At 37.9% G+C, this 26,618-nt stretch overlaps 1 protein-coding gene across 4 annotated transcripts in view; it reads left to right on the forward strand.

Annotated features, from left to right (window-relative positions):
- The first annotated feature begins 1,764 nt into the window (after positions 1-1,764).
- LOC109113220 (cullin-9-like) overlaps positions 1,765-26,618 on the forward strand; it is a 47,787-nt gene continuing 22,933 nt past the window's right edge. For 3 of the 4 annotated variants that reach the window (XM_042768452.1, XM_042768453.1, XM_042768454.1), the window contains exons 1-8: positions 1,766-1,941; positions 3,366-4,028; positions 14,804-14,958; positions 16,440-17,021; positions 19,209-19,350; positions 19,463-19,653; positions 20,546-20,957; positions 24,233-24,425. In XM_042768452.1, coding sequence (XP_042624386.1) covers positions 3,371-4,028; positions 14,804-14,958; positions 16,440-17,021; positions 19,209-19,350; positions 19,463-19,653; positions 20,546-20,957; positions 24,233-24,425 — 2,333 coding nt within the window. In that variant the 5' untranslated portion in view covers positions 1,766-1,941; positions 3,366-3,370. Of the gene's footprint in view, positions 1,942-3,365; positions 4,029-14,803; positions 14,959-16,439; positions 17,022-19,208; positions 19,351-19,462; positions 19,654-20,545; positions 20,958-24,232; positions 24,426-26,618 lie in introns of all 4 variants that reach the window. The other variant, XM_042768455.1, reaches the window with a different exon arrangement.

Consider the following 26,618-nt stretch of genomic DNA (forward strand, 5'->3'; position numbering starts at 1 on the left):
AAGTAGCAATTGAGGCTTCTCCTGATTTTAAAAGTGTGCTTTTGTGGTTTCAGGTAAAGGATTTGTTGATATCAATAATCATTCATAATTCATTCATAATCATATTCAAAGCTCAAGGGAAAAGACTGAAGAGTTGATTCTGCATAAAGCTGTTGGTTTGAAGAATTTAGACTGCCTGTAGACATTGATTTTGCAAAAAGCAAGATATCAGAGCTTGGGTCTGCTGTAATAAGCGCCACAGCAGGTTAGGTGTTGTTTTTGCAAACTTTATTCACATTGGCTGCTGATAATTCAACACTGCCATCCAGTGTTTAAAAGCAGAAGACAAACTGTACGTATGTAGATGAAATATTGAAGGTATTGTAGGGTGAATTCCATTAAAACGGGTCCGGTTTTAGGACTATTAAGATTTTTTGTGACATTATGTGACATAGCCTATAGCCTATGTATGTATGTGTATCTCTCTCTCTCTCTCTCTCTAACATAGCCTATAGCCTATGTATTATATATATATATATATATATATATATATATATATTATATATTATATATACAGTACAGGTCAAAAGTTTGGAAAACATTACTATTTTTAATGTTTTTGAAAGAAGTCTCTTCTGCTCATCAAGGCCTGCGTTTATTTGATCAAAAATACAGAAAAAAAACAGTAATATTGTGAAATATTATTACAACTTAAAATAATAGTTTTCTATTTGAATTTACTTTAAAAAAAATAATTTATTCCTGTGATGCAAAGCTGAATTTTCAGCATCATTACTCCAGCCTTCAGTGTCACATGTAACATCCAGTCTATCACATGATCATTTAGAAATCATTCTAATATTCTGATTTATTATGAGTGTTGGAAACAGTTCTGCTGTCTAATATATTTGATGAATAAAAGGTTAAAAAGAACTGCATTTATTCAAAATAAAAAAAAATTCTAATAATATATATTCTAATAATATATTTTCTTTACGATCACTTTTTATCAATTTAACACATCCTTGCTGAATAAAAGTATTGATTTTATTAAAAAAAAAAAGAAAGAAAAAAAAAATACTGACCCCAAATTACTGACCAGTAGTGTATATTTTTATTACAAAATATTTATATTTTAAAAACATAGCTTTTTTTTTTTTTTACTTTTTATTCATCAAAGTATCCTAAAAAAGTATCACATGTTCTGAAAAAATATTAAGCAGCAGAACTGTTTCCAACTTTGATAATGAATCATCATATTAGAATGATTTCTAAAGGATCGTGTGATAATGATCCTAAAAATTCAGCTTTGCATCACAGAAATAAATGATAATTTAAAGTATAATAAATTTACAAACAATTATTTTAAATTGTAATAATATATCACAATATTACATTTTTTTCTGTATTTTTGATCAAATAAATGCAAGCTTGATGAGCAGAAGAAACTTCTTTCAAAAACATTAAAAATAGTAATGTTTCCAAACTTTTGACCTGTACTATATATATATATATATATATATATTTATATATAGTAATGTTTCCAAATATATAGATAGATAGATAGATAGATAGATAGATAGATATATATATAGATATATAGCCTAAATATATAGTCTGAGAAAATGAAACAGTGGTAAAATTATTTGTTATGCACATGCAGAAGAAGGCTATAACTAAGAGTGATCGCGAATATACGCTTGAGGAACAGTATGGTGCTCGTATGAGGGCTGCTGTAGTTCCTCCGCAGCTGTAGATGGCAGTAGCGTGTCGCTGCACCAGACACTGACGCACAGGCGAGCTGAACTCATACCTGCTCCATAGGAAGCAGGACTGGACTTAACTGTACAACAGGCAGCAAAAACGACTTCAGGCTGGGCAACGATACGCTACCACGGAGAAGAAAACTCCATCCACCCCGGGGGAAAGTCGAGAAGGAGGGGAGGCCCTGCAGCACCGGAGGTGAGTCCGAGCGGGGTTCTGGAGCGCAAGGAGGGCTTTTTATGTCTTTTTGACACAGAGGCCGCACTGACAGCTAGTCACAGCATATGTGTCCTGCTAGCGACGCGACGCAGCTCACTAGAACGCCCTCGAAGCCGCACGCCGCTGGTTCGCGTGGCTTGCACTCTATAGAGTTCTGTTTTTTTTTAACGCGTTTCAGTTTGACGCGTCGCGTCACGTTGCTCTCTCGCAATGTTGATGTTAGCGCTAATGCGCACTTGCTCAGCGTAGCTCTGCTCCCGCATCTAAGGAGGAGACGCAGCGCGGCTGGAAGGGTTTAAACTCCGGGAGACGCGAGCAGCGAGCGGGCTGCCGTTAGTGGATCCTCCGGGGAGCGCGCGTCCCGCCCGCGTGAAGACTTCAGGCCCGAGTGTCGCTGTTTAGCAGCAGCGCGGCTCTGAGGAGCGACAGAGTTACCCGCCGGGTGACATGTACCGCACGCATTCAGAGGATTTCTTTACGAACCTTAAACTTTGTTTTCGAGAATAGCAGTCGATGTTCTGGTGTCACGTGTCACAAACCAACCCAAAAATGAAACGTCTGCCCCTTTTTTTTTTTTTTTTACTCTCCGCGTGTCATTCATGACTAATCCCCCGAGATGACTAATATCCTAGACTTGGATATAGAAAATTAGGTATTTTTGGAGCTTCGCAGCATTTGGTCACCATTCATTTCTTTTAAAGTTTCTTCTTTTTATTTGTTTTATGGGAAAATAACGGGATTTGGGATTGTGGGATAAAATATGAGGCTGAGTAGTCAATGGCAGAAATTAATATTTAGTGTGGAGTGTCTCTGTAATATGAGACTTGATTACGGACATATTACAGAAAATCCTAACACTTAAGTGCTCTTTTCTGAGCTTGAAATTCTTTCCCAAAGCTTTCCCAACTTTTTTGTTCATCATCAAAATGCAAATTTATTTATTTATTTATTTTAAAAAGAAATTTCAGTGCCTCCATTGAAAGTCGGTTTCACCATAAACCTTGCCGTCATCATTTCGTTTCAAACCCATACGACTTACGCTGGTCTTAAAAACACAAATGAAGTTATTTTTAATGAAACCTGAGATATTTGCGTCCCCCACTGAAAGCCCATTCACCCAAAACTTTGATTCTTCAAAAGGATCATAAGACGTAGTTCCTCTTCGAAACACAAATGCAGATACTTTTAAACAGATGCTCAATGTGTATGTTGAGGTGTAAAAAATCCAAAAGATCATAAAGACCTCATAAAAGCACATCAGACGTGATAAACAACACCTGCTTGTTGACGTGAGAACCAGTGAGCTTGTGTTTACCTGCCGTGCATTGATGACACGCGGGTTTAACATAGGCTTTAAACATTTCTGTTTCATTAAACATGTCTCTGTCTCTCTGTGTCCTCAGCTACCATGGTGGGTGAGCGCCGCAACGGCAACCTGCTGGTTCAGCTGGGACCAGCGCTCCAGGCTTATCCAGAGGAGCTTATCCGTCAGAGGAGGACTCACGATGGCCAGACGGAGTACCTGATTCGCTGGAGCCTGCTGACTGTGGATGATAGCAGCAGCTCCGGCTGCAGCAACGAGGCGAGCGGCGGCGGCGGCAGCAGTTCGGGCGGCGGAGGCTCCAGCGGCTCCACTTCAGGAGAGAGCAAGACCGAGAGCATCCTCATGTGGATGTCCACAGAAGACGTGTACGCCAACTGCCCCACACTGCTGGGCAAGCGCAAGGCTGACCCCCAGAGGCCTCTGCTGGAGGAAGAGGAGCGGCCCAGCGGCCAGTTCCCCGCAGATGTCACCTTTGACGAGGGAGAGCTGTTGGATATGAAAGACGACGTGAAGAATCTCGTGCGCCGCGCCCGGAAGCAGATGGCTAAGAACAGCGACTTCGGGATAAGCATCACGCACACCATCCACGTGCTGAGCGCCTACGCCAGCATCGGCTCGCTGGTAGGAGTCTTCAAGGAGACCGGCGCTCTCGACCTGCTCATGGAGCTGCTCTGCAACAAGGAGCGACAGACCAGACGCAGCGCTGGCAAGATGCTGCGAGCCCTGGCTTCTCATGATGCGGGTCAGTCCGGCTATTTGCATCTGTTTTCTAGATCTAACTCATGGTTTATATATATATCAACTAGTGTTAATTTCTTTAACAAAAAATGTTTGCTGACAAGTTTTTTTTCCCATTACTAAGACGAGACGACAGTAAGGTCAATAAACGATAACTGTGACATTTCATGTGTGCGGTTGCCAAATAACAAGAGTTCAAAACCCCAAATCAGAGCTTCTCTGTTAAAAGGATACATTTTCTTCCTAGTGTTTTTTGCACCTGGCAACCATGCACACACACTCGTTCTTCATTGCGGAAGCGTTTAGTGATCTCCATGTGAGATATTCGGCTTAAATGAAAGAGTCATTCAGCCAGTTTGTGTTCTGTCATGGGATCTTGACTGTTTTGTTTGGGATTGTGGTTGCTGAATAAATGCACTTACTCAACGGCTGTTGTTTTAATAGAAAAAAACATTATTGCAATTTGGAATTATTGGAATTGCTATTAGGAATTTTACTGTTAAAATATTTTTGTTTGCTTTTGCCAGTTTTCATAATGTAGAAGATAGAGTGCATATCGAAGTCTTTGATATTAATTTATACATTAAATAGCCTATAGTACATTAGTACAGTAAATAAGGTAAAATAAACCATGTCTGTGAGTCCACATTCTATTGATTTGCTCATTGGTAAAAGTGCAATACCTAAAATGTGAAAAATAAATTTCTAAAATGACAACAATCTTTTCAATTATAATTTTGAGCTATATATATATAAAAAAAATTTTAAATTTTTTTTTAATCAGTTTAACTATTATACACTCTCAGAAAAAAAAGGTACAACAGCTGTCATTGGGGTGGTACCTTTTCTAAAGGTACACTTTTGTACATTTTAGGTATTAATATGTACACTAATATGTACCTTTAAGTAGGGGTGGGAATCACCAGAGGCCCCACGATACGATATTATCCCACTACTTGAGTCACGATACAATATTATTGCGATTTTAAATATATTGCAATATTCTGCAATATATTGCAATTTATTACTTTTCCCCAAAACTTTGGCAACATCTGTTTTAACTAAAAAGAAACATTTCTGTTTATCTAACTTCAGTTTTATTATTGCAGTACAAAAGGGGATTGTCAAGCAGACAAACTGAGCAACACTTTCATGAAAACCTGTCATAAATGTTGTATGCACCTGGCAAACTCAACTATTTGTATTACAGTCTAGTCTAGTCAACCTTAATTAAATGTAAACAGGTGTGCACTGCTGTGCTCCAACAGGTACTTTGAACAATGCAGCTTAAACTTGTACAAAAAAGTTGTGCAGACTCTTCAGCAGTTGGGGCATTTAAAAGTAAATTACTGTTAAATTTAAAATAAATAAAACATAGTCTAACATTAAGATATAAATGTTACATTTAAATTAAACGCGTACTCTTAAAGTAAACAATGTGCTACAACAGGTATACTATACACTGCTGTGCTCTTAGAGTATTTTACTTTCATGTGTGTTCACTGCTGTGTGTGTGCACTTTGGATGGGTTAAAAGCAGAGCACAAATTCTGAGTATGGCTCACCATACTTGGCTGTATGTCACGTCACTTTCACTATGTAGTTTCAAGCCAGTTCTGTATCACCGTTCTATATTAATGCACTGCTTTAATTGATGCGAGGACACACACACACACACACAGTGAGAGGAAGAGAGATCGGAGATGCGCACACACACAAACGTATTGTCAGTGCTGCCCCGCGACTTTTATTAATAAAACCACATAGATACTAGATCGCTAACCTTAAATTATCTTCTTCAGCAACGAAGTAAAATTGAAGTAACTAAACAGCTTCTTTGTTTGTAGAGAGAGACGCAAAGACACAGGTAATTCTCTCACACACACCTGTCACCTTTCTCTCGATCGATAATTCATTCAAAAAATGCGGTCTTACCGTACTATTTCATCTCTGTATCTGATTTGAAGCAGGCAGAAAGCTAGAGCTAACGAGCCATAACTGACAAAAATAACCATCATTTTTACCCTTCCGGTTAAATATTGCGCTGTTAACATCATAAACGGCTTTAAGTTGTCAATGCTGGCAAAAGACCATGGAGTAAGCTGGATAATCAGTGGCTTGCCGTGCAACACCACCATCTAGTAGACTGTAAAGAAATTGATTTTGTTATTCTAATAGTATAATAAAAGATTGATACTTGGCGTCCGTGTATCGATATAGTATTGCCATGGAAAATATCGCGATACTATACTGTATCGATTTTTTCCCCCACCCCTACATTTAAGGTACCATTATGGACTCTTTTGGTACAAAGGTGTGCCTTTTGAAAAGATGCTGCCCCAGTGACAACTTTTGTACCTTTTTTTTCTGAAAGTGAACAGTATGATGAAAATGTGACAAAGTTTTCATTGACTAAAACTAGACTAAAATGCTCAGACATTTAGTCGACTAAAACTTGACAAAACAAAAACAGGACAAGGTTGATTAAATATGATAATTAAAAGTTAATTTGACACAGACTCATTTAAAAGGCTAAGACTAAATTAAAAATGACAACATTAACGTTAATGACAGTCTCTAAATGATCGCAGGTCTTTTGCATGTCCTTGGGTACTATATTAGAGCTGTTCCCAGTGGTTCAAAGTAAAACTCTCACTTCCGAGGGTATTTTCCTTGAATGAAAAGTAAAACTTGTAACTTTTCTTTCTTCGGTCTTCAAAAAACATGATCTTAATTTTTGATGCACCAAAATGGACACACAATTTTAAATAGCTGTATATTTCAGAATAACTTTCTCTGAATATTGTTATATTTTCTAATATTTCATTATTTGCATTATGCCCATTGCATCTCTTCAGTGGCATTTAGACTTCGACAACCTTAAAATATTGTTTAATATTTTCAAAGTATCTTACAACTGTATAAATATAAATGAATATAAAATCAAAGCAAATGTGCATTAGTTCAGGATTGACTTTCACTAAGTTTGTAAAAAGCAGGGTTTCCTTGTCTAGGAGTTTAATCTGTAAATTTGTTTCCATTGTAGTTTATGCAAAGGTATGTTGAATTAAACCTCTTGCTTTTGCCAAACATCTTGATGCATATACCTTTTGAAATAAATTCTGAACAAAAAAAGCAATAAAAATTGTAATGTTTTAAAAAATAATGAAATTTATGAAACTGAATTTTAATTTTTATTTATGTAATTGTTAGTCTGGCTGGTAATGTAAATAATGTGGCTATGTAATGCCTCGTGTTCTTGTAACATTAAAGGTGACTCTGCATCACTATACTTCAATTTAGTTTGATTATAAGCTAAGAGATCACTCTGACTTTTAGAACATCTATTGGTCGCATCTCTTTTTTTTTTTTTTTTTTTTTTTGATACTGGCAGTTTGACGGTTTTATCGCATTTTTTCCATGAATTTTTTGTGTGTGTGTAGGATTCTGGCAATTTGATGGTTTATCATGTTTTTTTAATTGAATGTGACATGATAACATGATTTGTTTTTTTTGTAATTTAGGTTGTATTTCATTTTTTTTTTATCAATAGAAAGATGATTGATTACATGAGCAGTTTTTGATGGCTAAGTAAAACTCTTAGTAAAAAATCTGAACGAAACAAAGATAGCAGATGGGCTGAGTGAGATGCAAATTCACTCTCTGACAGCAGGAGGCGCTTATGGGACAGCAGAATACGTTTCCTTGATTACCGCTGTAAACAAAGCAGTGCTGTGCTTATGAACACTACTTTAATATGCATTAAGTAAAGACTCATTGTATTGGATTTAGACCACGGCCCAAGTTTGCTGAAGCCGCCAGATTCCCGCCAGTGTGCTGTGAGGTATTGGGTAATGTGAGTCATCAGTGAAGGGCACAGAGAGAGAGGGCTGTGTCATAGCGCTCTCAGCATTGGGTGTTGGCAGTGTCTCAGGATTGTACTGATTCTTTTGTTCGATTGCTGTGCGCAGTCATTTTTAGAGGTATGCCTAAAATTAGAAAAATAACTATTGATGTTAATAAATCACACACATAGAGGCAGACATTATCATACGTTACTTTTACTGGGATTATTCATGTTTTCCTTTTATGAAAGGGGAAATGGACTCCTTACGAGGGGGGGGGGGCTTCCAGTTCCTTCTCTCATTCTTTAACTCTTATTCATACTCTTTCACAGGATGTACTTACTCATCTGTAGTTCCTCTGTTTAAGCTGAGGCATGTGTCATTTACTCAAGTGCAACAGAGACCACAGGCACCCTGTACATTTGACATGTCACTATATAGTAGATTTATATTAGATTTTCCTGGCGAAATAAAATCAAGCAACACTCTTAATTTGTTCATGGAAAAAAGGACCCCCTAATTCAACTAATAAAAATAAATAAGAAATGTTTTTCTTGCTTGTTAAAGGGGTCATATGATGTTGCTAAAAATAACATTTATTTCTTTTTTATTTGGTGTAATGAAATGTGTTGATCTGGTTTACGGTAGGGGTGGGCGATATGGAAAAAATATATCACGATTCACGATTTCATCATGGTTTTGGTAACGGTTTTACTATTTTGCAAGTTGTCTGAGCATTACAGCCAAACTAATTTCCCTATTATAAAGACAAAGCCTTACAAGATAACAAAAAAAAAGAAAGAATGGCAGATATTAAGGCCAAAGAGGGTGAAGATAAAAATCTTTGGTTCTTATTTTTTAATAACAAAGATAAAAGAATGACAAAGATACACATTACTACTACACATAATAATATACAAATAAAACAAGCAGTGCTTTATTTACAGGTACAGTGGGTGTATTGAGCAGGAGCATTCAAGAAACTGAATGAACAAATATAAGAATATAACACTATAGAGACTGATTCTATTAAAGCAACTGTATTAAATTTCTTCAGCCAAGAGCAGTGAGTGATTTTTGTTTTATTAATGTTTAAGGAATAGTTCATCCAAAAATAAAAATTCTGACAGCTGTCTGTCAGTTCTGTCGTAGTGTTTTCTATTTATACCACCATTTACTCACTCAAAAGTGTTTTTAAACCTGAATGAGTTTCTTTTTTCTGAACATAAATGCTATTTTGACTAACGTGTAAAACCAAACAGTTGCTGGTCCACAGTGACTTTTAGAGTATTTTTTGCTACTATCAAATTCAATTCCAGCAACTGTTTGGTTACCCACATTCTTCAAAATATCTTCTTTTGTGTTCAGCACAAGAAAAAATTAATAAAGGTTTGGGACAACGTGACAGTGAGTAGATAATGACAGAAATTATATTTTAGGTTGATCTATCCCTTGACAGTAATGACAGTAGGCTGCATGTTTAATAGTCCTACTGTCACTTTAAGACCTGCACGCATCTAATATCAGAGTATGTGAGCGGTGTGGAGCGGCCACAATTTCCCCTCCGCGCTCCGAGCATTTAATAATCACTCCTCTCCAGCTCTGCTCCACTCCCATCTTTGTTCGTCATTTTGTGATCCACTCCGCGCTCACTGATACCAGAAACACTGCTCCTACTTCGCTCTGTGGCCAAAGTATTTCAGTATGTTTGAAATGTTCATAACGTAGCCTATATTAAAACAATAAAATAAATAAAAAACAGGAGAGTTTCAAAGTGGCTTAGGCTATTGTGTGCAAACTTTTTTTTTTTCACATGCCAAACATGGTTGTCAGCATTAAAAGGTATAATTGCTGCTTTCTGCTGTGCAAATTTTGTTTGTGATGAAAATAACAGTTTACATTTTCGTCAGTTATTTTTATCTGCAGATTGATGCATTTCTTACAGATTTCTGCTCATTCAAAATCAGATACAGATGAAGTAGCACTGTAAGATTACATTTGTTTGAATGCATTATTGCAAAAGCGATTGCATGTGAAAGTGACATGACATACAGCCAAGTATGGTGACCCATACTCGAAATTCGTGCTCTGCTTTTAACTTCTTTAGAACTAGCCTTTAACTTCCCGCTCGGCTATTGCTGTCATTTATAACCTTCTGATTGGAGAGATCCAACTGTATCAAGCTATAGCTAAATATGTTTAACATGTGAATTCTTTAATATGCAGTTATATTACGGGCCGTTGGCATGAATTGTACTCGTGGTGGAGCGCTCTTGGAGTGAGAGAAAACCACTGCACTGACGTTTAAAAAATCTTTCCCTCGCTTCAATCAAAATCACACCGATCCGCTCCGCTCCGCTTACGTACTCTGTCTAATATACAGACAAGTATATGTTTTTCTCTCAACTGTTTACTTTCATTTTAGACATAAGCAACTTCTACATGTCTACATGTAAACCTTGTGTGTTTTGACTGTATTAGCGCAAAAGATAAGTTCAATAATCAATAAAAAATAAAAGAATAAAAGTTCAATAATCAGGCGCTGTTTGACAGGCTCTCTGACCCTCCCATACACAGCAAGGGTACTACCATGATCAAGCTCCATAAACATAGCAAGGACATCTGTAAAATAATCCATGTGACATCAGGAGTTCAACCTTAATTTTACCAAGCTACGAGAATACTTATTGTGCGCTAAAGAAAAAACAATGACTTTATTCTACAATCCCTCTCCTCCGCGTCACCCTAGTGTCATTCTGGAGAGTATCCACTGAACGCAAACATCGTATGCTGTTCGGTGTCAGCTGCACCACGCCGATTTGACATCACAGTTCAGTATAGTTTCAGTACAGCGACGAAAAAACTAAACACAAAATTGGCTTTTTTTCAGTTTCAAACACTAGTTTATTGAACAAATTACTCTTTCTTTAAATAAATTCAATTATAATTACAATTTTATTAGGGATAAAAATCTACCTTAGCTTATGCTCTAAACCAGGGTTCCTCAATTAGTTTTTTCGCTGAGGGCCGTATTCTGCCAACAATACCAAGCCAAGGGCCACTGACCTGCATATATATTATTATTATTATTGTTATTACAATTATTATATTTTTGTTGCTTTTATTAAAATAATCAAAAGATGGTCACACCATAAATATTCAGATTTTCCCCCCCAGAAGTCTGTTTTATTCAAACAGTTATGAACATTTTTGCATTTAGATACAGAAGAACTTTGCCTGTTGAATAATACAAACAAAAAATCTGGATCTCCATGTTTGCCACGCAAATCAACTGTTCCTGCTCCTCTCCAGACTGGATCTCTTCTCTCCACTTTCCCTAATTGCAGATTCAATTATTAGATCTGTCAGCATTAATATTTTATACTTCGATTTTTTGGGGGGGCTCAAACTATAACGCTGTATGTCCCAAACAGACGTGATGTGATAAAAAGTATCTTTTCCATGTAGTTTTTGTCCTAACCACGCGCGACAGTGACACATGACAATAAGCGACACAGAATTCTGTTTTAGAAATGTTTTTTATTTTCTTCGACCTCGTGGCCGGAACAACATACAAAATATGACAGTGATAATCTCAGGTAATGATTATGTGCTTTATTCAATGTTAAAAGTGTCTAATGTGAGTTTGAATATTATTACTTAATAGCCATAGTGAAAGCAATGATATTTATTTTACCTCAGATCTTGAAAATAAATTAGGCTAAAGCAAACTTACGTTAAAACTGTGAACAAACATCCATAACAAAGATAGTATCACTCACTCAAAACTGTCCATTCACATTTGAATCATCTATTTTCAGCATCCACTTTCCTTTACTTCACACATGCCATGTTTGTGCTGTCACGTTGTATCTACACTGGACGCGACAAAGCATTGCAAATCATTTGAGCGTTGTGTCAGCACGTCATAAATAGAACGAGTCAGCAGTTTTCTGTCGGGGATTTGCTGTGCTGCGCTGCATCCAGTGTAGACAGCAACACTGATTATAATAAGTTCTATTGTATTTTGTTGCATCACGCTGCTCGCGTCCGGTGTAGACACGATGTAAGTTAATGTCGCTTTCTGATGCTGCGTTTTAATTTTCATGCCACATTATTTTGAAACAGCGCGGGTTAAAAAAAATTCTCTCGCCGGCCGCCTATTGAGGAACCCTGCTCTAAACTATAGGGAGCCCTTTTACATTACTAGAAGGTTACAATAAACAGCAGAGCCCAAACTTAAATTTAATTACTAATTATTTTTATATAATAATAATTCTCAAATTTGTTCAAAAATATATAATTATCTCACCTAAATATTTGATCATGCAGTGCATCTGTGTTTTTACAGTGGGGCAGTTGGTGCACAATAGCTTACACACAGAACAGGCCTGATTTTGTGAGCTGTATGTGAGGCGGCCTTATGTGTGTGCTTTGAGCCTGCATGAATGCTGAATGGTTTAAACACTCAAAGACTTAAAAAGAAATGCAAATGATAAACTTTAGTGATAATTCCTGTGTCAACTGTGCCGCGTGCAGACACAATGTGATGATTTGAACTGATATCAGCTTCAGTGATTATAAGGGAGGCTTTCTTGTATAACATTCATAATTTGAATAAAAGTTTTATTTTTCATGCAAAGTTTCAGGAGTGACGACTGTATTAAAATGCAGGACTGAATCTCAAATAGCCATGTTCGGCAGCTACCTAAATGTTACAAATGGTCTTATATTACATTATAATATTTATAGAATATTCAAACACCTCAGTACTTTTGCATTTGTTTTTGCTGGCAATACAAAATGAAGCAAATTCTAAACTATTGAGATATTTGAATATACAAACAACAATACTTTTGCATTTGTTTTTGCTGGATTTTGTTTATTTTGAAACATATTATGTCTGCCATTGGTTGTAAAAAGGTAGTCCCACCCCAGACTCCAGGCCAGTGGTTGAGGCAGATTTCGGCATGATGGACCAGCCGCTCAGACAAACAGAGCAATGTTTAGATAGCACCTCAGTGTTTGCACTTTTCAGTTTCCTTATAGCTGACACTGCTTGTTAAACTGGTTTAGGAGACTTCTAAATTACTTTGATCAGTTGTAAGTAGTAAAACTTAGTATTCTGTACTGATGCTTTGCACACTTGAACAGAAAGTAGATGAAGGCTCTTTGACAGGATGATTTTGCAGAAAGTGCTTTCTAAGAATAAGAATCAGCACAATAGTTGCTGCTGGTCAATGCATTTTGCTGTGGGTGAGATGTGGATGTTTTTTTCTTATTTGTCTGACTAATATGTTTTGCATCATAGCTTTTATCCAGTTGCCTAACACCTGTCAAACAATTAAGCCTCTTGATGAAATGCTAATATTTAGTTATTAGACAAGCCTATTGTGAGCAATAATGGTGAACTCTTACTGAAGAAACAGCCCAACCATGTGTAAATGAAATATCCAAGCTATGTTTTTCTTTTTACCCATGGTTATATGAAAAATCAAGCTCTCTTTTTTTGCCTATTTGTTTTTTAAATGGGGAGAAAAACAAATGGTTGAAATACACCCAAACCGATGTGGCAAACCCCTTTGCTTTCTTTTATCTATAACTCTTTGTTCTCTTGATGTGCTAATGCTCGTTGCTTAAATTTGTTAAAAAAAAAAAAAAAAAAAAGGGAAGGGAAAGGCTGTGATATTCTACACTCTATGGGTGTTCATGGGTGTTGATTCCCAGTGCTTGAATAAATGAAGTAAATAAATACAGGAAATAAAATAGGTCTCAGGGCTCCAGACTAACATTTGAGAGCAGTCGCACCAGCGCCACTAAGTTCTCCAGATGGAGGCGCCAGGAGCAGATTTGGTAGTGCTGGGGGCGGTGTGTGGGGGTATTCAAAATAAAGATTGTTTAATCCTAAAACTACTATTGTTTTGCATTAATAAGTGCAGTTACTAATAACATTTCATGTTCATTTCTTATTTATTGTTTATACAGATTTGGCAGTGAAGCACTAAGCTTGAGTTAAGATGCATACAAAATTTACTTTTATTAACAACAGTAACAGGTGCAAAATCTACTTTTTATATACAGAAAATTTATATATATTCCACTCTTATTAAATGTACCATTATTCTTTTAGCATATGGAACTGACCAAGTTCAGTGATTATGTGTGATTTAGTAGCGAATTGAAGAAAAGTTTGTGACTTTTCTTACTTTAAACACAAAAAAGTGTAAAATTCTGACAAAATCTGATTTCTTGATGATTTGATATTTTATAATAGTTATTTTATAATTTCAAAATATAGTGAAAAAGCATAAATGAATGACTAATAAGCCAATAAGTGCTCCTCTGCTGCTGTCTACTAGTTATAATTGTGATTTGATGTATTTTTTAAATTTTACATAAGTGTTTGTTTACCACAAAGGTTTTTTGTTCATCCCGTTAAAAATAACATTCAAACTGGATCATTTTAGAGCTTTAAAGTGCTGGAAACAGTTGTGTGAAATGCTTGAAAGTCCAAATCAATTGCTTCTCAGTAAATCTTGCAGCAACCTTATGATTGTGCGGCGAATTCAAACGCTTCTCACTGGATCTCGCAGCACTGTAGCATCTGTGCAGTAACAGTGTCGCAAAATCAACTTTGGCTCCCGAGTAAAGCTGTTCTGAGCTCGAGCAAGTTTGTTTGTGTTGTGAGCCGAGCTGAGAAACGGTCTGTTTCATTTGAGAGACATCAAACAGCAAACTAAACAAAAGCGAAACTAAAACGCGCTACGTTTCAGCTGCGCAGAGCGGTTTAAGCACTTATGAGTTGGGCAATGCGGTGGTCGCGCCAGTGCGACCACTCACAAAAATTAGTTGCACCGGCAGAAAAAATGGTCTGGAGCCCTGGGTCTGTAAAAAATCTGTCATTGTTGATAAGGCTGATGTTGTTTGACTTTCAGGGAGTCGTGCCTATGTGCTGCTGTCCCTCAGCCAGCAGGATGGCATCGAGCTGCACATGGACTTTGATAACCGCTTCACCCTGCTGGAGCTTTTTGCAGAGACCACCTCCTCTGAGGAGCACGGCATCTCCTTTGAGGGCATCCATCTTCCACAGGTACTCACCGTCATTTCCACTCTAGTCTGAAGAACTGTCCAAAACCCAGTGAGGTACCTTGTTGTCTGCTGTCTACAACTTCCCTGTAAGGCAGCATCCTAACCCAAATTGAATCCTTTAAGTAGTCATTTACGAGAGTCATCTTTGGCAGCAGCTCATGCGACACACCATGAAGTACATGAGATTGATTTTTAATTTGACAAAACAAGGTGTCTTCTAAGCCTTCATATTGGGAGTGTACCTGTGCTATCTCAAGTTGGCAACTTACTAGGTTTTGGAACAGATCATTTGTGCTTTTTTGCTAAGAGTGCCTTTATCAATGGTAGACACACATTGTATAGCTTGTGGGCTAGTGACATGAAGCAATTTTTTTTTTTATTTATATTTTATGTCTGTGTATTTATTTAGAAATGCATAAAAACTGAGGTATAATTTTGAAAATTTAATGTCCTGATGTCCAGATATTATAAGGAAAGAAAATTACTCTTTTGGAGAAATTGAGTATTTATTATAAAATTCATTATTATTTCTTAGAAGACAAAAAACAATCTGTGAAGCAATTTTGTGTAAATATTATAAATATTTGTATCTATCTTATTATAGTTAAATAAAATTTTAGAAATTAAAAAAAACTAATTATTTGATTTCAGCTAGTTTCCAAAGAAACATTTCTCATTTTCTCATTTTGTACTAAAATAACTAAAACTAATTTATTTGGTTGTTTTTTTGTTGGGTTTTTTTATTTTTTAATTTTGTGTTAATATTAATAAAACTAAATTAAAAAAATTAAAATGGAAAATACTAAAAAAGAAAAAGCTATAATAGTATCTCAGTAATACTAAAATATAAGCATGTAACGATTCACTCAACTCACAATTCGATTTTCTCACAATTTTCTTTTTTAAATTAGGGTAAAGACATTATACAGTAAATAAAAAGGTGTCATTTTATTAGGCTATTGCTGCACGTTTCTTTGTGAAATTGAAATATAACAAAACTAAATTGAAATCTTAAAACAAACACCCCAAACCGAACAAGTTTCACAAATAAAAGAAATCTCTTAATATGAACAAACTAAGGCTTGGCCTGTGCTCTTTCCATTTAAAATTAGAGGCAGTTAACCACTGGATTTTAATCATGATCCAAACAAAGATGCAGCATGAGTAGTATTTAATCTAAATTATACTGTATAATTTCGAAATTTGAAGCAAAAACAGAATGGTTTGACTTTAGTTTTGTGAAACTTTACTACATAAAACATATCTGAAATAAACAGCAGACGAGCTGAATTAGACGCAGATTCACTCTCTGACAGCAGGTGGCGCTCATGAACAGCAATTCTGCGATTTGTTTGGCATCTCAACCGTTTTGAATCGTTACATATTTGAATCGATTTTCAACCGATTCACGGTTAATTGTTACATTCCTACTAAAATAATAATAAATAGTAATAACACTGATTTGATTTTTTTTTGCTGTAGATTCCAGGCAAGCTGCTTTTCTCTCTGGTGAAGCGTTACTTGTGCGTCACTTCATTGATGGACAAGCTGAACACCGCCGGGGTGGAGTCCACATCTGAGCGTCAGGATGTCGGCCCCTCCTCCTCCACGGCAGCCTACCAATCAGAGCACGCTCGTGTGCAGCGGGAGTTCGAGTTCACCATGGCCATGGCCAACCTCATCTCGGAGCTGGTGCGTGTCATGGGCTGGGACCGCAACCGGCAGCCGCCCCACACCTCCGCAAGCCCAAGCAGATCGGTTGAGGAAATGAATAACGAAGTCCAGAAACACCCCGTCCGCTCCATCTTTCAGCCACGCTTCTCCGCTTCGTCTCCCGTCATGGCTGCTACAGCAATAGCTGCGGTCACGCCACCAAAGAAGAAGAAAACAACAAATGGTTTCAAGACGCGTTCTGACTTCACTTCTCGTTCGGCTTATGTAGAGTTTGTGCAGGATAACCTGAAGAGTGGCATGGTGGTGCGTATGCTGGAGGACTATGAGGAGGTCAGCACTGGGGATGAAGGAGAGTTTCGCTACAGTAACGACGGCTCGCCGCCGGTGCAGGTTAGTGCTGTGTAAACGCATAAAGTAGTGTAGACATGGAACAACTTTAGCTCATGTTTGTTTTACAAGCACTATCAAAATTTGCCAGCGTTTCCACTCTCATTTACTTTGGACAGATAATTGCATTGTGAAACTGATTGATGTGTGTTAGGGGTGGAACGGTTCAACTTTACTCACGGTTCGGTTTGTATCACGCACAAATCTTCTCACTGCACGCGCAAGCATGTGTCCTCTGGCTCTTAAATGTTTAAACTGGCTAAGCGTATGAGTTTAGTTTAAACACAGATATCAACGTGTGCTGTTCAGGTCTCACCCATGCATGTACGCTATCAGCACCGGGTGATGATGGAATAAATGACCGCTCATATTCCGGCATGCAGCACTCGCATTGAACAAGAGTGAATGGTTTGTCCTTTTTTTTTTCTTTTCTCATCGCTGTTGTTGTAATGTACTGGGAAGCCAGAATGCACATCCATCAACAGAACATGTTATTTATAGCAAACCATATTACAGATGCGTTGTCAGATTTAAGTTGAACCATGGTCCTAGCGCCTGTCGAACCGTGTGTGGAGAACCGTACGGTTTGACATTTTTTTTTTTCTGCGATACACGTGTATACATGATGTCGTTCTGCTGTCATATCATAAAATTACATGAATTAAAATAGCCAAAAGATTAAAATAGTAGAAATAGCCTTTGTTTTAATTAATGTGGTAACTAGTGGTTGACCGATATATCGGCCGATATTTGGGATTTTTCAAATATCGCATCGGCCGATAAGTTTTTCTGTTTGACTGATGCGTTCGTGGCGGTACTTCTATTTTGACAGCGCTGAGAACAGCAGCGGCTGAGCACACAGTGCTCACATTCTCCCTCTTGTTCGCTGTCATTGTTAACAGTTCTGTCTAATATGGACAGAAGTCTGTCTAATAATCAGATAGAATGGTTAAATGAATTAAAATGTATACAAAAAAGTATTATAACGATTGTTTTTATATTATTAGTAATAGAAAGGCAAACATTATAATACTTTCTCGTTATAATACTTTCTGGTTTGCCGTCAGCATTCAGCAAATACGCATTTATATACTTTAAACAAATCTTTGAATGACTAATGAACATCTAATTTCAAAAACCTTGCAAACTTAGTCGAATTCAGCTGTGAGATCTTGTGAAGTGTGCATTTGTATCCTGCAAGATCGCGTGTGCTCTGCGTGATGGTCAGTCCGTTGAATTGAATACAGACAGGAGGAGAGTTCAGCTTCATTCAGACGCGCGATCGATAAAATTGAAACTTATGATGTCAAATTATGCTGCACTTCATGCTTTTGCCCACTGTCATATTCATGTCATTTTCTCTGTGTGCTGTATGTAAAATGAGTGTTACCCTGGCTTTATTTGAAAAAAAAATGTGATTCCCAATGCACACAAACTTCCCAGAATACTGAGTGCCCTGTTGGTTACAGTGTTTACTTCCTTTTTAATTATATTTTTATTAAATATTTGTTTATTTGTGAAAAATACTTTGTCATTTAAAGTATAAGCATGTTTATTTTACGCATTTATTTTTTAATCCATTTTCAAATGATTTCAAATTTCTTAAATATTAAATAAAATAAAATTATATTGGCTTTATATGAGCTATCGGACACCCTGCTTTCCAAGATATCGGCTGTCAAAAAAACCAATATCGGTGGACCACTAGTGGTAACGCACAATTTTTTTTTGTAAGGGTTTGTTAAACTATCAGTCATTGCGAAATGCATATGTTTTTGCTGCTTAAATAAAGAATACAGAAGATGTTATTTTTATACTTCAATTTTTTTTCTCGTCCAATATTTTGAGGAGACACTGCTTATATATATCACTTGTTTTTTTTCTAAAGAAACACTGTCCGATAGCGACACCAGCAGGTAAAGTTACAGTGGGAGCCTGCGTCTCTAATATTAAATCATGACCCATCCCTAGTAGACACCTTAAAATTTTTGGTAACAGAGTTGCAGAAATTGCAAATAGAAAATAAAACGACCTCCTGAGTTTGGAGGTTAGTCATATCTGACGGTAAAGCACCTCCTTTCACTGCACATTTGTTGAAAACAAAAGGATTTCTAGGCCCTTTTTACATAGTTTATAGAAATAGTGCCTGTACGAACCTTGTAGAAGCCTGTTATGTTCTGGCTTTTGCAGGTGTACTGGAACTCTCTGTCCAGGACCTACTGGGTGCACTGGCATATGATTGAAATTCTGGGCAACGGCAGCGGAGGACAGGCAGAGAAGGAGACCCAGGAGAAGGCCTCCTCCCTCACAGAGACACTCAAACTCACTACTGGTAAGATGACATTCATGAAGAGCTCTCCCACAAAACCACATGATCGTGTTTGTGTGTCCATCACTTTATATGAAACCAGCGGTGTTTTGTTCTGTGTTTGTGAACATGGCAGTGAGTCAGACGTTCTTCTCAAAGCCCCCCGGTGGGCTGTACACATTGCCTTACCTGATGGAGGGCTCTCAGGATGACGCAGGCACCCTGAGCCGTGCTGAATGGTGGGAAGTGCTCTTTTTCATCAAGAAGTTAGAGCCCAAGCAGCAGCAGGAGATCAACAACATCCTGCGACAGAGCCTCGATGAGCCGGTACTCACCATCTCTCCTACACTCTTCACACAGGGTAGAGTAGGCTAGCAAAACTACAACTGAAGCACATATTGTTCTCTCTTTTTTTTTTCTTTTTTTTTAATTCAGTTCTAGTGTCCCACCTACAAAGCTTGTAAGAAAAGAAGTAAAACAATCAAAAATCATGAATCATCAAAGCCTGAATCTCATGAAGCCTCTCAAGATAATGTGTAGAACATATTTCGACCCAGAATCAAACGAATTAAATTATTTATTTATTTTTTTGCTGCTGTTTTTGTTTGAAGTGATATTTAATAGTAATTTAAGCACCAGTTCTCATTACTCTAATGCAAATCAACCTCACTTAAATTGTAAAAAAAAGGGTAAACAGTTAAGTTTTATTATAAAATTGATATATATTTATATATTGATATATATTTATATTATATATATATATATATTGTGCGTCATCCTGTTAGTAAATTATATATGTATATAAATATAAAAGTTTGAGCTAAGATTTTTTTAAAGGCAAGGATGCATTAAATTAATCAGAAGTGATATATCTGTTTCAAATAAATACTGTTCTTGAACTTTCTATTCATCAAAGAATCCTGAAAAAAAGTTTGCATTAGTCAAAATATTAAGCAGAACTGTTTTCAACATTGGTAATAATCAGAAATGTTTCTTGAGCAGCAAATCAGCATATTAGAATTATTTCTGAAGGATAACGTGACACCGAAGACTGGAGTAATGAGGCTGAAAATGTATCTTTGCATCACAGGAAGAAATTACGTTTTAAGAATTATTAACATAGAAAACTCTTCTTATGAATTATAATAATATTTCACATTATTAATGTATTTGGGTTTTATTCATGGTTTCTTCTCTGCTCTGTCCTGGTATCTTTCAGATGGTAGAGCTTGACGAGTCGACTCTCATCCAGCTGACCCTCACTAGTGAGGTGGTGCGGAAAGTCCTCCACTACCTGAAACAGAATCTGCAGGCGTCTTGTCTGGGCGACCTGCTCTGCTCCCACACTTTCACCAAACACTACCTGAACTGTGGAGGTGCCGGCCTCGAGGACGAGGAAATGCTGATGGACAGCTCACTCGGAGGACAAGGAGCTTCATCTTCTTCATCGCTGTCCTCAGCCACAGCATCATCCTCTTCCTCAGCCTCTTCCTGCACCATGGGCTCCGTGTCCAAGAAAGCTAAGAAAGAGACCCCAGCAGACACGGGCGGCTGTGGCAGTGAGACAGAAAGTGAACTTCCCACTGAAGACGACACAAAGTATCCTGATGACCTGGAGGAGAAGATGAAAGGCAAGTCTATCTTTTATAAATGTTGTGGCTCTGCGGTGGATGTGATTGTTAGTGGAACCTCTTGTTTTGTTTATAGTGATATATTTGCTGAAGGCTAAAGGCCCTGATATACTTCAAATGAAGTTCTTTTTAGTTGGAAGTTCAAAAAGGCTAAGTTACGGTATACTGTTTTCAAACAATCTGACACCCCCGCGCTGCTGGAGGCAGGGTTGTAAACATGTGTCACGCCGCCCCTAAACACAACAACGATGGCGGCTGTGAGAGAAGAACAGTTTCGTAAACATCTGGCAGTTGAATTTAATTTTAATTTAAATTTAATTTTAATTTAGCATTGCTCTATGTATGTGTCCACTTAACGAAAACGTGTTTGACGAGTTTGCCCTTTTTCTTCAGCAAATGTGGAGCACAGATGAGGAAGTTTAGCATTGCTCTATTCAATGGCAAAGAAAAATGGCATTTTTCATACTTCAGAATGTGCACCAGGCGGTTTGATTTCTTGAAAAGGGTATTAGATTTCCACTACATAGAGACTTGGCTGGACACTCCGAGTACTAGCTTGTGGGGCTACGCAACAAAGTGTGGCTGAAACATTCGAGATTGGACCAAGATAGTCGTGGAGATGTGTTCTTCTGTCTGACCTCCGTGGAATGAGAGACGAACCAGGGGGGAAAAATAGCACGTCAAAGAAGACGCAGTTCCAGAAGGCGTAATCGCCACGGACCAATGGTAGCTCAAAGGTGTTAAGCAGCCAAAACGAACTCCTCCAAAAAGTTTGCTTTGGTTAGCAGTTTCGAACTTCGTTTCGGCCTGATTTTGTTCGAAATGACGTCATTTCAGTTTGTTCTTCGATATCGTTTGAAGTATATCGGGGCCTTAAGGAGAACTTGTCATTAAAGGGGTGCTGTTAGGCACTACACATATGAGTTTAGTATTAATATCAGAACTTGCTGTTTTAATAATACAGAGTTCAGCTGATGTGCAGTCACCTATCTGCATATATATATTGACGTGACATACATCCAAGTATGGTGACCCATACTCAGAATTCGTGCTCTGCATTTAACCCATCCAAAGTGCACACACACAGCAGTGAACACACACACACCGGGAACACACACCCGGAGCAGTGGGCAGCCATTTATGCTGCGGCGCCCGGGGAGCAGTTGGGGGTTCGGTGCCTTGCTCAAGGGGCACCTCAGTTGTGGTATTGCCGGCCCGAGACTTGAACCCACAACCTTAGGGTTAGGAGTCAAACTCTCTAACCATTAGGCCACGACTTATATATATATGCAGTGTTTCCCACAGCCTTACACTCTATTTGTGGCGGCACTCCCCTGCCCCCATATATACACATATATGCAAATTCATTTTCTGCCAGCAGGAGGCGCTTTAAGAGCGGGAGAGATACAGGATTCTCCGGTAACGGCTGTAAAGCAGCGCTGAGCTCACAAACGCTGCCTTTATCAAGCATTACATGCAAAATGAAATGAAAATTAAATCGAAAATTTTCTAAATACAGTCGGTTTCCTTCTGAAATAAAGTGATATAAAAACACCTGCATCGGTTTTTTAGATTTTGAAACGTGCAGTGCTCATGTTTATTCAATGAATTCAAAGCCTTTTGGAAAATCGTTTTGTGGCGGTCAGTTTTGATATTGTGGCGGCCCGCCACAAATAAATCAATGTGTGGGAAACCCTGATTTGACTATTTCTTCAATGAGGAAACTTTTATGAGGATGGTGTTTATAGTATAATGCAGAATGTCACAGAATTTATTTAGGATGAATAAATCAAGAGTATGGCTGTGAACTTAATCAGATCGAAGAATATGGACTAGTTTCTCTCAATATTGACCTGCAGAGACTGCTATTTAAATATGAAATCTGCATTTCTGTGTGAACGAGTGGTGCAGTTTCGTCAACTACACATAATTTTCACACAATTTTTAGTTCATGTTTTAATTTTAATTTAAACAGTAAACCAAGTTGTGTAGTGCTTTGGTTGACAAACAATTAAAGGAATTGTTCAGATTTGATACATTTGTATTAAATTACAAAACAAAATCAAGAAAAAATAAAACATAATTAGGAAAAAATAAAGATTTCATGGGGTCTTATATTGGCTAATGAGCTTCTTTATTTCTCTAATATTTTGAATGAAAAATGCAGCAGTGGCGCATATTTTGGGTTCAACTGGATAGACCAACAATAACATTAAAATGCAACATGACACTTACAATCTCACCGCATCTCGTGCACCAAATGCTAAGTTCACACTACTGGATTTTAAGCCCGATTTGCAAGTTAACGAGCTGGCCAACAGGTCGGGCTGTGATCGGGAGAAAATCTGTGGGTGATCGGCGCTCGGCAATCTTTATGTGTGAACTACAGAACGATGCATCAAAGAGGCCCACTGATGAGTCGCCGACGGCAAATAAATATCTGGACCGGTTGGCCGACTCAACATCACATGGTATCAGGTGTCGTGACGATCTACAGCCAATGAGAGAGCAAGGCATGGGTTGAGGTCACTGAAAGAAAAACAATAGCAGCAACATGGCTTAAAGGGGTCCTATTATGCTCTTTACAAAGTCTTGATTTTGTTTTAGAGGTGTAGCAGAACAGGCTCTCACGCTAAGCTGTTTGAAAAACACATTATTTTTTACATATTTTTCATTATTACAACACCTCTCTCCCCAGTCTGGCATGAACACCTCGAATAGTTCTTCTATCAGATGAAGGCCCGCCTTCTGGAATACGAGATGTGCTGTGATTGGTTAGCTGGGCAACCGTGTGTTGCAATTGGCGCCTGGTCGGGAAATGTCCTGCCTCTTATCATAACCGCCTGCCAGCTTCAGTTTAAATATTGCGTCAAAATCAAATCTATTTGAGCACGATTAAAACCCGGATGATTGTAACCACTCTTAAGTTTGTCTGCCTTGGGAAAGCTAGCGTGTCTTTGACATAGTGATAACACTCGGTTCCTTCTCTAGTGCAGCTCAACCAGGTCTCGTCCCATTTTTCAATATTTGTGATATCACAAATCCCGGAAAATATGCATTGTAGTCCAAACGAGTCGTTCGTTGTAGTTTTTGAAAAGTGACTTCTGTTAAATAAAATATATCTTTTTGAAGTGAACTTTTAGCTTTGCAACTTTACAGATCTTTTTTATGCACAGACAGCAACATTACAGGCTAACTATAGTTGAAAAAGAGAAAAACAAGTGACAAAACTTCCTCTAAGTAAGTGTTTTTTGTTGTGTTTCTGTTCTCTGCAGTGTTCAACAGTCCGAAGGTGCAGGGTAAGAAGAGCTCCCTAGAGAAGATGGGGGAGGTGGTGGACATCATGACGAAGAGTAGCTCCGACTCCGGACTGCAGCTGGCCGGCATGAAGGTCATCAGTAAGATTCTGGAGGAGGAGGGACCTCAGGAGAGGAGCACCCTCAGATCAGACTCGGCACAAACCATCCGGTGAGACTCAGAGACCATAAACACTGTCTGCACTGTCAGCTCGACATATTTCTATAACTGTAATCAAATGTCTGAAATACACTTTAAACATTATTACAGGTGCTAAGGAAACACTGTCTGTCTTGCATCACCTTGCATAATATGTGGAATTTATTTTGTATAATATGTAATATTAAAATTGAACATAAGTCAAAATGCTTTTTGAGGATGGCACAGCCTTGCATAAACACCTTAACGTTTTGAAAGTACGAGTAGTTTTCCTCCTAACATACTAACATTGACCATCTCTCTGTTATTAATGAAATTTTCAAATTTCACATTTTTGGGGGTCTCAGAAGCATAAGTAATATAACACAAAACGTGGTACTGTAGATGTGCATTTAATAATAATAATAAAAAAAAGGTAAAAAACGCTGTTGCTAGATTTATGATCTCAGTAACTTAAATCCCCCAATCAGAGCTTTTTTTCCTAAATTTCCCTGTGGTTTACTTAATCTTTCCAACCTGGATATTAAAATGACTGGCAATCATAAATATCTGGATGGGTATCGTTAAGGTTTTAACGGAATTACTACTCTTACCGATACTGCTGATCGATCCGTTACTTTAACGGTATTATTATCGTTAAGGTTTTAATGGAATTACTACTCTTACCGATACTGCTGATCGATCCGTTACTTTTAACGGTTTTTTCGAGCATGAACTGCCTTTTTAAGGTCATGCCACAGCATCTCCAATAGGATTCAGGTCAGGACTTTGACTTGGCCACTCCAAAGTCTTCATTTAGTTTTCTTCAGCCATTCAGAGGTGGACTTCAGCTTGAGGTCACGAACAGATGGCCGGATATTCTCCTTCAGGATTTTTTGGTAAACAGCAGAATTCATGGTTCCATTTATCACAGCAAGTCTTCCAGATCCTGAAGCAGCAAAACAGCCCCAGACCATCACACTACCACCACCATATTTTACTGTTGGTATGATGTTCTTTTTCTGAAATGCGCTGTTACTTTTACAACAAACGTAATGGGACACACACCTTCCAAAAAGTTCAACTTTTGCCTCGTCAGTCCACAGAGTATTTTCCCAAAAGTCTTGGGGATCATCAAAACTGAGACTTTTTGTTCTTTTTGCTCAGCAGCGGTTTTTGTCTTGGAACTCTGCCGTGCAGACCATTTTTGCCCAGTCTCTGTCTAATGGTGGAGTCATGAACACTGACCTTAACTGAGGCAAGTGAGGCCTGCAGTTCTTTGGATGTTTTTGTGGGGTCTTTTGTGACCTCTTGGATGAGTTGTCGCTGTGCTCTTGGGGTAATTTTGGTCGGCCGGCCACTCCTGGGAAGGTTCTCCAATGTTCCATGTTTTTGCCATTTGTGAATAATGGCTCTCACTGTGGTTCGCTAAAGTCCCAAAGCTTTAGAAATGGCTTTATAACCTTTTCCAGACTGATAGATCTCAATTACTTCCTTTCTCATTTGTTTCTGAATTTCTTTGGATCTCGGCATGATGTCTAGCTTTTGAGGATGTTTTGGTCTACTTCACTTTGTCAGGCAGGTCCTATTTAAGAGATTTCTTGATTGTGAACAGGTGTGGCAGTAATCAGGTCTGGTTGTGGCTAGAGAAATTGAACTCTTAGGGCTTTTACGAATCCACTTTTGCTAGTTTAAGGATGGAAGCAGACCATCTACGGGGCACAATAATAATCTTTTACATTGTAATCCTTTCATTTTTAATATTTGCCTTATTTGTGTGCTGCTGTGTGTGTAATAAACAGTGTACTGTACATGCATTGTGCACTCACCTATAGGTGCATATTTTTGCCTTATTTGTGTGCTGCTGTGTGTGTACATAAATACATTTTTATAAATACATTTTTAAAATACTGCGGCATTAACTTCAGACCAGGTTTTGGTTGGTAAACAGCAACGTTTCACCTATAGGTGCATATTCAGTCCAGCACGCCCAGGGGTGAACAGATGGGCGCAGATGCATTTGCTATTTAAACAACGTGGCACTGGACGTGAAAATGACAACTGCTATGGGCTGAAACTAGCAAAAAACACTTGCGTCGCACCTGGCGTCACAGGGCGCCGGGTCTATGATAGGGCCCTTCGTTGACTAAATTGATTTACTTCGTTGTGTTGATTTACTTTGATCTTGAAGTACAATAATTCTGATGAAATGTAATAAAAATTAAA

This window comes from Cyprinus carpio, chromosome A13 (assembly GCF_018340385.1).
Source record: "Cyprinus carpio isolate SPL01 chromosome A13, ASM1834038v1, whole genome shotgun sequence".
NCBI lineage: Eukaryota > Metazoa > Chordata > Actinopteri > Cypriniformes > Cyprinidae > Cyprinus > Cyprinus carpio.